The 12,354-nt window shown below is 36.2% G+C and overlaps 1 protein-coding gene across 1 annotated transcript in view; it reads right to left on the bottom strand.

The window, feature by feature from the left end:
* Nucleotides 1-7,979: 7,979 nt before the first annotated feature.
* The window catches only part of LOC110455668 (nuclear pore complex protein Nup85-like), a 17,949-nt gene continuing 13,574 nt past the window's right edge, over nt 7,980-12,354 (bottom strand). Inside the window, exons 16-22 of the mRNA XM_021505928.1 lie at nt 12,119-12,204; nt 11,779-11,810; nt 11,282-11,382; nt 10,161-10,260; nt 9,887-9,938; nt 9,378-9,446; nt 7,980-8,853 (exon numbers count right to left, since the gene is read on the bottom strand). Coding sequence (XP_021361603.1) covers nt 8,749-8,853; nt 9,378-9,446; nt 9,887-9,938; nt 10,161-10,260; nt 11,282-11,382; nt 11,779-11,810; nt 12,119-12,204 — 545 coding nt within the window. The 3' untranslated portion in view covers nt 7,980-8,748. The remainder of the gene's footprint in view (nt 8,854-9,377; nt 9,447-9,886; nt 9,939-10,160; nt 10,261-11,281; nt 11,383-11,778; nt 11,811-12,118; nt 12,205-12,354) is intronic.

The raw sequence follows: 12,354 nt of genomic DNA, 5'->3' as shown, positions 1-12,354 counted from the left end.
GGTTAGAAGCCAGTTTTTCCCCCCGAGTTTCAAACGCTTACTCAATACTTCGAGCCAGGAGGTATAATACATGACAACGTCACAATGGAGACGCACTAAGCCCTTTGTTTATAGCGATAGAAATATTGCCGGAAAACAAATCCATTTGGCGTCACGCAAAGTTATCAACCAAAAGCACCTTCCCGTTAATGTCGTCGTCTCGAACTTAATCGATAGGACAAGCTGGACGCTGGTTCATTGACACATTCCTGAGAATCTGAAGCTTTGACCAAAGATGAAATTCGACGTTAGCGATAATTTCTTAGATGTATCAAAACATTATTTTTCAAGGACAAGAAAGCGTTAACTTCCCTTCGAAAAATAATGTATGATATTTGTTGACACGGCTTATTTTCACCAAAACTAGCTTTGAGACATTTAAAGGAAAAGTTTTCATTGAGTCAACAACACAATGATTAGAAAATTAAATGGACAGATATTCACAAAACAAGAAAGCTAAAAAATTACTTGTACATAATGCATCACATATACCTGAAGATATATCTCTCTCTCAGTTTATAAATTCAGTTAAAATTCCTTCATGGACAATTAATAAAGTAAGGAAATGTTTACATTCTTCTAGAAAGGATATGTTACCGTCATATTGCAGATATAATTAATATTTTCATTGAACTTTATAAGCCAGCCTGACATGTATTGAAAGAGCAACGAGGATAATGCATTTCATAAAAGTTCATGTCTTTTATTTCATACTTCTTCCATGTTACATTTCCTTCATACAAATATGGTTTATTATATGCGTTAAACGTTTTTAATTTTGATAATCTGGCCATGAATATACAGTACGTTCAGTTGGCTTTCTGTAGCGCCTCCTCTTCCTTTTTCATTAGGACAAAATGTAAATTCTGACTCTTGTAAGAAACAGACCACAAATACATGAACACTTTGCTGCTACAGAAATCCCGAAGAAGGACCTTCTACTGAATAAGGAACACACGAAAAATGGAAACCTTCGACAGGGTTAAGATACGGGAACATGCAACGTTTTAGATGACAGCATCCTCTGACGTCATCAAATGTCTGCGTCTCCGCGCGTGTGGAGCTACCTCGACGTGAATGGTACCGGGAGGGCCCCGGACTGTCACAGACCCCTACTAATCTGTCGTGATGATTAAATACACACTCTACTGGTCCTATCTACTAGACAGCTTTTACACGTCGAAAACAAATATTGACAAAACTTATCTCAGGATGACCTCGTGTATCCAACGGCTTTTGTTTTGACCCGTCGACCCTTTGTAGTCGGAGGGGACAAACAGAACGAGACTAACGACGAGATCTCGAGAGCACGAGGAATGCTCGAGATAGTAAGCTAATGACAGTACAGGACAGTTTTTATACTACGTAGCAAAGGTATTCTCTCCTAATATCACCTTTGTCTTAGCGCTCAAGCTTTAGTGCATTAAAATTCTGTTGACGCTAACGATTCGAGTTTGAAATTTAGATCAATCATTTACTAACGTAACACGTTCTAAAGGTATAACATGACAACCGCTGTCTCTCAGACTTGGGACCCGAATGACAAATTAACTATTCATTTTGGAATTTTACAAGGAAGTTTGAAGTCATCTGTTGGTTCAAATATATCCATGGTTAATTTAATTCAAATGTAGTTTTGTCATATGGTTTTAGATGTAACGAACCCGTAAAAGCTCCTGGACGTACGTAGCTAAACCAGATACCAACTTCTCTGACGTCCGATCCTTATGCTGATCGTGGGTAAAGCAAGCTGAGACCAAATGTTGTATTGTCGATCGGAGAATTTCTATACTCATGCCAATAGCCTAAACAATATTTCTAAACAATCATATTCACATGCAAATAACATGGCATTCTTTTACCACTGCGTGACAATGCATTGTACATAGTTGGTTTTCATACTTCTATGATGCCAACTAGAATTTACGCATTCAAAGAGCACGATTGAGCTGAACATTGAATTTGTAAATTTCCTTTGCGCCAGGCAGTCCGATGTTAATAACAAAACAAAACATAGATGTTCAATTTCAACTCAGGTAATTATATTTATTAATTTTATTTTTATTTTTCTAGGATAAGACGATACTTCAAAAACGGTTAACTGGTTCAGAGGGTATTCAGATAGAAACTTGCAAATTCAACGCGGAAGTCAATAGATGCCTGTTTGATTTAGTATATTTTAGTGTAAAATTTCCCAAACGAGTCTGACACAAGTTTCACCAACTAATCAAAGTTCTGTTCGACAATAAACGTGATTGAGACATACTAGGCAATAGTATCGCTACTTAAACGGTTTTTGGGGAAGCAATTAAGAAAGATTTATCATTAAGGATCCTTGTACCGCTGCCGAAAACGGTAATTATGAATTGGAAACTGTTCTTTCCCGCATGACTATAGCTTTGATAAATCATTTCTAAACAGAAAACCAGATCTTGCGTGACTTTTAATTCTTTTAACCCTGGGCTTCAAATTGCTTAATCATCATTCTAACCGAATGAGCTACCCAGTCAACGGAAATGTCCTGGTCCAACTGTGCTATACTTTAACGGAAGTAAAAGGGGGGTCACTATATATAAAAACCACAGTGCAGTGGGACAGGGATCCTTAAGAGAGAAGGGAAAAAAGAAAGTATTTGATATGTATCAGACAAAGCCGGCATGAATTACGTTACATGATATGTTTTTCATGAAATTTGTGAGCCATTTAAGTGTTCATTAACCACAAAGGCAGCCCGAGCTTCGTCTGGCCCCGACACCAGACTTAGCCGTTTACATCTATCTAGATCTGTCAAAATGTTTAAAGCTGGTGTCAAGGCCAGAGGAAACTCGGGCTACACAAAGACGGTTATAGTTTACTGTTTACTATTCACACACGTTCAGTTTGTCGATTGTCCGTTACATCCCGTACGTTGTTGCTCTTTCTCATTGACATCCTTTCAAGCCAGTGTTGATGATGTAATATAAATTTGACCATTATGGGAAAAGAATAAGCTCTTTATTTAAAAAAACGCATGCGATTATTTCCGGCTGACTTATGCTAGAAATTATAATCAACTTATTTTAGAATTTACATATTTAATTTTCAAAATTTGAAATGCTTATTTATGGTCCCGATAATCTGAAACATTTATAACATTTTTAAAAATACGTTTTTTAAAGTCATGATTTTCATCACATGATATGTATGGTCCTTATACTCAGAAACATATACAATTTTTGTTTTATATTACACTCTTAAAGCAATAGTTTTATCACATCACTACCATGTTACCTCATGCAATATCACTCATGAATTGTGATGTCATTATGAAAACAATAGGCATGACGTCATGCCAGTGTGACATCACATTTAGGACAATAGTAAATGTTTTCTTTCTCGGTAAATAGAGCGTCGCTAAAACGAAAACTACAAAGACTCGTTTGCACAAATCTCATATGAAATGGAAACGAATTTAAGATCCTATTTATTTTTATAATTATACAATAAAAGTCTCTACAGCGTCATGACGTTTTAATGAAATATTAATAAAATCCCGAACTACCTTGGCGTACATCGATAATCAAAACTAATATTCCTCATGTCTTAATATTAATGATATTTACTTAATATTAAACATAAATTGAATGTAATTTATACAATTTTTGCGACGTCATGTAAGGAATCTAGATAAATCCAGATCGAAGAAGGGCTGTTAAAGATAGGATCTATAATAACACTCTGTCAAAACGTGTAAGGCACAACACAAGGGGGGCTCTTATCTACAAGATACCTGCAGGTTTTGAAGACTTCAATTAAGAACTGTTCACTAATGTAACGCTGAGAGACGAACCAGCTCTCTAAACATGGTCGAGCCTGGCGACGCCGCTTGCCCCGTTGGTTGGGATGTTCTCCTTGAAATTACAAAATACGGACGCTCAAAAATGTCACGACGCATCCGAACATGATTTGACAATTCGTAAGATGAAAAACATGGCTTTTCCATCAGAGGAGAAGGAAGGTCACATTGAGAGCCCACGCAATCTAAATCTAAATCCAAAACTGACATGTCACTTTAAATCAAACCACCTGCACACTCCTATATAAAAGCTATATGTTGATACCATTTTATTTAAAGTGTAAGACAGATTTACGCGGAGGTGGCTAACGCATTGGATCGTCTTCCCTGTAATATGATAAAAATCATTTATTTTCTTCTCGTCGGCATAAAGACACGACTTTCCCCCTTATGTGTTATTCATATAATTAAAAGGACATGACAAAAAAAATCACCGTTTTTAGAAGGAAGACATTCTGAGCAAATATCTAGAAATAAACTCTACACTCATTTATTTTAGAATGATCCAGCAATTGTACTCATTTTCTTATTAAGTTTAAATCTTCAAGGTCAAGTTATACTTTCCTATAAAAGAAAACTAGGGTGTGAGGCGGGCCTAATAAGCGGAATAGGGAAAATATTTCAATGACTATAGTATTTCTAGAAAAATTTGACACCTAAGAACAAAATTTACAGTGTATATACCTTCCCTGAATCAGGGGAATGCACTTAATACATTAATGTGGTGAGCTCAGGTTTATCTCGACCAATCAGAATCCAACCCATGCAGGTTCCAGGGAAGATACCTGTTGAATTTGTCTTCAGTGTCTTTTGATTGGACCGTTGCCCCATTACGACTACTTCATACTTTTAACTTCTCTCGTGTCTACCCCTTCTTTTTATTATCCCTAGGCATAGATGTCCTATTTTAGTATACATATTTTCACATAACTCATATTTTTTAAAAAGTCAATTTTCTTTCATTTGAAAAAATGTACTTTTCCTACCACTCCTACTTAGAAAATAAGTTTCTTTTTTGACCAAAGGTAATGTTCATGCCCCCCCCCCCCCCCCCCCCCCCCNAATTTATACACAATATAAACAATATTATTTTTTTAAAAAGAATTGTACTCGTCAAAGCCCTTACTTAGAAAAATAAGGTTTTTTTATATTTTTTTTATTCACCCCTCTCCCTTTGAGTTTTGAGTTCCAAAGGGCCCGTTTTGATCTGGTTATACACACCGCACCTGCTAGTGCCAATTACTTTCACATTTCAAACAAAATAAAAGAAATACAACAGTTCTTATGTCATTAGAGAATTCCAGTCAGTCTTCCCCAATGTTTACACGTGTGTGTGTATGACGTGTGGACCCTAAAATCTACAAGTGGGTGAAGACGTCAGTATAAAACAAATATCGAATGCACCTGTTTTACAGTAAGTCTATGTAAAAGCACGGACTTAGATAATCTAATTCCGTGGTAAAAGTGTCAAGTTTTAGTGGTCTTTCCCTTCTTTTTTCCATGTATTAGCATGACGTTGCCACTTCCGTTCACGACAATTTAATTAACTTTATATATTCATCATTCATTCAAGTGTCTCTCAACGTAGGTGTAGGACAGTCTACTGTCAATGGTCGAATGATCAAGGGTTGATCTTGTCTAGGTCAGTTTCCAAACACTTATTTTTGTCTTATATTACTGCATATTTATTCATATGTATACCTCGTGTATGATAAAAAAAAACTGTCGTATCCGATCGGAAACACCCTAATCCATAGACAGACAGCAATATTTCATTTTCAAGATACCTTCTTAAAGTTCACATATTTTATATGATAAAAGGTGGGACAAAGATCAAACCACGTTTTTCTTAGAATTAGGTTTCAAAATATTTTATCTAAACAAATAGACATTTCTACCCCCGGAAAACTACGCTGTCTTCCCCTTGTGGACACATTTGTATCCGATCATAACTTCGATAGCTATTCACCAACATTTCAAACAAATTCATAGACACAATATACCAAGAACCCTATTTATTTAGCATTCAAATATCAATTCCTTTGTGTCTCGGTACTCAAAACATACTTTCTGCCATATCTTGTGCAATGTTTGTCTATTTTTTTTTAAAAACTTCACAGGAATGTTGACTACACACAGACTAAGAGCTCTATAAATCATTTTGGTACTCAAAGTTCTAGATTATTAAGTCTCGGTACTTCAAAATGCATTCCATTCATACGTAATTAATGTATCACTTTACATTTTAATGCTTCAGATACAAAACAAAATCTACCATCACTCCGACGCTAACCAATTCTGAGGTTGAAAGACCAAAGACCAATGTCCACGTTCATGCGGCTCGTTGCTTTAAAATGCTGTCCAAATCGATAATTGAGCACATTTTCACCACTCATTCCTGTTTTTAATTTCAGCCACTTCAAAAGATGTATGAAATGTCGATTCTTCATTCTTACTCGATATATTTCCCCTGCAAATTTTCACATGAAGAGATAAGCTGTGTAAATAGAATCAACTGTGATCTTAAACTAATTTGAGTGAGCTAGGGCTTTACTTAATGTTTCGGTGCAATTTCAAGATACTGTTTGGAAAAAAACTTGCAATCAAAGCATCACCTTTTCATTTATGTAGGCCTACTCCTCGAAGTGATTTTGGAATAGTCAGTCGTCAACCTGTTTCGCACGTTCTCCTACTTGGTAGGGTTTACCATAATCATATATTGAATAAATCACACTAATCCCATGATTAATACGAGTTTATGTACCTTGATCATAACGATCTTGTCTTCAGATTATTTTCTTAAAACACAGAAACAGGGTTCTGCACCCGAAAACAACTGTATGTAGTTATGCATGCAATACTATTGTTATACTTATAATCTTCCCCTTTTTGTTTGTTGCATTGTCTTAATAAGACGTTGGTGTTCCAGTTGCAAAAGGCGCAACAAACATATGGATAAGGTGTGTTTCAAATTAGCTTTTGTCTTCCAGTAATGGATTTGATATTTGTGACATGTTTTACATTTCAGGTGTCCTGTACAGAACATCAATCTTACTCAGAGCACTAGTTCCATCATTGACAATAGTTTTTTGACAACAAACTTTGTAGGCTTTGATTTGTTTGTGTTTTACGTCCTATTAACAGCCATCGTCATTTAAGGATGTGCAGGGTTTTGGTGGTGGAAGAAAGCCAGAGTTCCCGGAGAAAACCGACCTACAGCCAGTACCTGCTGACTGCCCCACGTAGGTCCCGAACCTGCGACCCAGTGGTGGAGGGCTAGTGGTAGCAGAATATCAGACGCCTTAACCACCGCGGCCAATCGTAGCCTAACTTCATCATCTACAGATCTGCGATTCATTCACCCCATTACGCTCAGGTAACCTTTAATCCCTATCGTGTGTTTCCACATTTAATACAGAGACAGGCGACTAGTGTATTAGCTTGCAATCTGTACTCCATGGTCCTACACTTGATGTTGTCCCTGTTATTTGAGAGATTTATTGACACATGAAAAAATGTTATTCTCAAGAGTAAAATATATCCTCTTCGAGAATAAGCATCATTGCAACCATACTTTCCATGAAAAAAACCCATGTTAAATGCAAAAATGATCAAAGTCAATTATTTAGGTTAATCATCCATTTTGTTTTCTATGCCTAAGACATGTATGATACATTTTGGTTACATGTGTATTATGATCATAAACACTTCTGCCCCCCGCCCCCCCAAAAAAAGGAAAAATACAAACGAAAAACATGAAGTCATATTTGCCAGTACATCATTTTAATTATCTTGACAACAGTTAACAAATACCTTCACAATTTTTCAAGTCCACAAGCTTTTGTTCACAAAATACTTCTGCTTGTGTATGAATACCTCATCTCTCTTTCTCTCCCTGTATGTTTCCTCTCTCTATCTCCATATGTCTCTCTTGCTCTTGCTCTCTCACTGTGTCAATTTATCAGTCTCTCTTTTTCAATATTTCAGTTTATCTCTGTCCACTCCTACCCTTCCACTCTCCCTGTATGCTCTCTCTCTCTCTCTCTCTTTTTCTCTCTATCTCTCCCTACATCTCTCTTTCTCTCCCTCTCTATGTGTCAGTTTATCTGTCTCTTTTTCTCATATTTCAGTTTGTCTCTCTGTCCACTTCAACCCACACCCTCCTCCTCCTTTCTTTCCTCACAAACATAAAACTACCATGGTGCAGATTCAATTTAGTATGTAGATTCAATGATTTTGTGCCTGTGTTTCTGTACACAAGAGCTGCCAGTTCAAGAAGTACTACAAGTTATCACAATAGTACTGTAAAGCAAGCACATACCATTTCATTGTTCGTTACACATTTCACACAATTCTTGCAGATACAAAACCTTTACATGTTTATCTATAAACAGCAGGGCACAACACCTGAGTCGAATGAATTGGTCATTTTCAGAATCAACTGATTTTGGTAGTACAATACATTGGTAGTACAATACATTATAACGTATGAAGATCCCCATCATAAGACAGTGCACAGATCTTACACACAAGTATTACAGTATACAGTAGTACAAATGATATCATCCAATCAAATGTCTGATTTCTGTTTACAACAGTATCAATCTCATCCAATCAAATCAATGCCGACAACAGTACACACAAGAACTCATCCAATCAAATGTGTGATTACAACAGTACACATCTCATTCAATCAAATGATTGCTGACATTAGCACACATGATATAATCCAATCAAATCAGTGCTTACAACAGTGCCCATGACCTCATCCAATCAAATCAGTGCTAACAACAGAACTCTAGATCTTGGTTCCATCAAATGGTAGCTTGGCACATCCCATCAATATATTCCAGATTTCGCATCAATATACCTTCTCAAGTCCGTCTGACTGTTCCTTCTGTGACGATTGCTCGAGACAAATTCCTTGTTAGGGCCAGACGTAATAAAGCTAGCTTTTCTTTCTCCCGAACGTCTATATCCTGCAAATTAAACCAGAAAAGTATTAGCATTGATCGAGTTGCTGGTGAAGTGGCTGATATGTTGTAGTTATCTTTATGCGTAATTCGTTTTGATTTGGAGCGTTCAGAATTCAATATCCAAGCAACAGGCAAGGTCGTATGGACACCGACACCTAGGGTGACACTGCCGAAAGTAAACAGTTTAATACGAGAGAAAAGAAAAGATGAGGTGATAAGTAATGCATTTCGGGACAACATTTAATTCCTTTACATATAAATATAAATTTTGTTTTTATAAAAATTGAAGTTATCTTGTTTGAATCTTTCTCTTCCACTTCAAAAAACTGTATGTCCTGACCCTTTTCAAAACATTCACTTTAAAGTCAGAAAGCAATTGCTTTTTCCTTCATACATATAATTCTAATCTCTAGTCATTGTGAGTCATCAAAATATTCGTTGGATGCCTCAAGGCTACCTCAGTCTATTACTATGGACCAAACTACCTCCTCAAGTCTCCAACCCTAACCCCTGGTCTAGATACTGACCTTGAATTCCCTCATTAGTTCCTCCAGACAATGCATTAGGTCAAAGGTTTGGGCACTGCTGAATATCACCTACAAAACAAGACACCACACAGGATATTAGTGACACACTGAATCAATTAATGTACCGTATTTATCCTGCAATAAGCCCAGGGGACCAACACATAATCCCTCACTCAAAGTAGGGGGTTTGGTTTACCCGTATTACAGGACAATGAAGTAACATCTGTTGGCATTTCTATTGAACTGTATAAGATATGGATGAGCTTATTACCAGGCATGGGCTTATTTAAATATAAATACAGTTATCCACATTTACAAACAACCACATATGTTACAACCACTCCAGAATTTCTTTCTTTCCAAGAGAACCATCCAAGAATTTCTTTCCAAGCAAGTTTTCTTTTCAAAATCTAAATTACCAAACAGAATGATTGAACTTTTTCAGGTAATAATCTTTTGAACAAAACCCAGGATGATAGGCTTGTGGCAGCTACATGTACACTACTTACCTCTTGAGCCTCCAGGAGAGGTATCGCATCCACAAGCAGTGTCACCCAGAACCTGTAACACATGGAAACTTGTTTTAACTAACTGTAGGACTGCAATATAACATGGTAATAATCCTGTATGGCTATGATAATGATAACACCACAATACCTTAATAAAGAGCAGTATTTACTGTTTTAGGGCCATGTAAGACAGGGAGATACTTATTGTTTCGGGGCTATTTTGACAGGACAGTACTTGTTGTTTCGGGGCCAGTTTTGATGGAGCTGTACTTACTGCTTTGGGGCCAGTTTAGCCTGTAGTAGGGAGAGCAGCAACTGGCCGGCTGCTTGAAACTCCTTTTCTTCGTACAACTTGTGGAACTCACGATATTTACCTAGAGAAATGAAAACAGAAACATTTATAGATTTATTAAAACTCATATACATATTTTCAATTTGTATTGATATATTTGTGCAACATCGTTTCTACTTCAGAGTCTGTCATGTGATAAATTCACTGAAATAAAGACCAATTTATAAATTTGTTAAAGGATCAATGTCAGAAAATGTATTATGAAAATTGCCTGTTCTGTTTAATTCATATTAGCTTATTAGGTCCTATGATGTTAATGGCCACTGGTACTGGGCCACAACACCAGCTATTACAGGTAATATGACAACTTTGTCCTCTGATGGTTCGGTCACTGTAGTTATACCGATAACTAGTTTATCTGAAATGACCTTTCTTGGATGTTCATTTCTGATATTGTTTTGTTTCATATCACCTTGTGGACAGGGGTATGTTAGGGACGGGCTTTTCTGGGGATCTTCCAGGCATTTGTGATGAAATTCAAGACATTTTGAGGCTTTTTTAATGGCCATTTTCAGTAAAAATAAGGTATTAAATCTCCTGACATATGTCAATTCTCAAAATAGAGATATCTGGATGTGTAACCCGGATGGATGTCTCTAAACTCCTCATATAAACACTAAACAACATTAAAATCTAACACTGGTCGATAGTCCGAAAATCCAGAAATTAAGTCATAACAAATATCTAGTTTTATTGTACTTTCTGAATTTGTTTTATGTAAGAATAACACCACAAAACTGCAAAACATTATATATAAACATAGATTAATGATCAATTAGTCAAATTCAATGCTCATTTTGGCCCCTTTGAGACACTGTAATGGCCTTTTCATTAATTTTAGAGCTTTCCAAGGCCTGTACTAACCCTGTTTTCCCTATTAGAAAAAGTGGAAAACATTTGTATCGACACATTATGAGTGGTGGTCGAATCCAGTTTAGCCTACCATTCTTGAATATTAAACCAGTTTCAATATATAATAGGTAGTGGAGTCTATAAAAAAGAGTTCCGAGCTGTAATGATGTTAATGATAACAGTCTAATTACCTAGAAATGTTAGACGGTTACTCAGTAACATGGAAGGTCCTAGATTGTCGATGAGGTCCAGGTTTGAGAAGCTTCCCTTCTCACTGTACTCAAACAGGAATCTGTCAAAAAATACACCACACATGTTATTGCAGTGACAATAGTTACTTTCCATTGGATAATAAATTACCTTCATTTAAATTTACTAAATTTAGAAAATAGTAAGTTTTTATGTAAATTGAAAACAAATACTATTAATTTTTATTTTATTTTTATGGCCCAAAACCTTTAGGGGATTTCCTGAAATGGTCAATATTACGTGATCTATATTTCGTGAGTTTCAGGCCTAGTGGCAACAGCAAAACATGTTAAATACAGAAGGTTGGTTGATTTGTTTCTGCGAAAATCGGTGAAAATTGAAACACTGTCAACAAAACAATCTTACAGTGCGAGGACCCTAAATATGCAAAGACCTTCCCGAATTTTCTATATTCCCTCATCTGACATAGGTTACTCACCGTTCTGCTATCACTGTGGACAGCGCTACGTCCTGAAATGGAAATATATAATTAATCATAATATGGAAAAAGAATCGTTCATAGGTATCCATAATAATGTACATGTATCTATGAAACAAAAATATTCCTTTTTTGTTTTTCAAAATTAAGCACTGACAAGATCTATTTGATAATCAACTGATTTTCTATTATATTTGGTCATCTGAACAACACTAACTATCTCATAAAGTTATCATCATATGCAAGTTATTGGATCAAGATCATTCAGATCATTCAATGAAATACCAATCTCCTCCCCATCCTCTAGAAAATAATGTCTGTAGAGAAATGGGAATGATACCTTAGATTTGAGGAACCAGGTAAGTGCAGCTCCGAGTCGTTTGTGTTGCATGTGTCTTCTCCCCATCACCTTACAGATGGACTTGGCTACAGACAAAACACAAAGACATTAGCATATACTCTCATGTACACTTCAATATTGCATTTATTGTAAACTTAGAATTTTTGCAGGTTCCTCATAAGCCAAAGATCACACTCTTTTTGGGCTTCCAACATAAGAGTGCTGGACCAATACCC

The sequence above is a fragment of the Mizuhopecten yessoensis genome, unplaced genomic scaffold (genome assembly GCF_002113885.1).
Source record: "Mizuhopecten yessoensis strain PY_sf001 unplaced genomic scaffold, ASM211388v2 scaffold8361, whole genome shotgun sequence".
Lineage (NCBI taxonomy): Eukaryota > Metazoa > Mollusca > Bivalvia > Pectinida > Pectinidae > Mizuhopecten > Mizuhopecten yessoensis.
The sequence above is the reverse complement of the archived record's forward strand: the minus strand, read 5'-3'. Positions and strand labels throughout refer to the sequence as shown.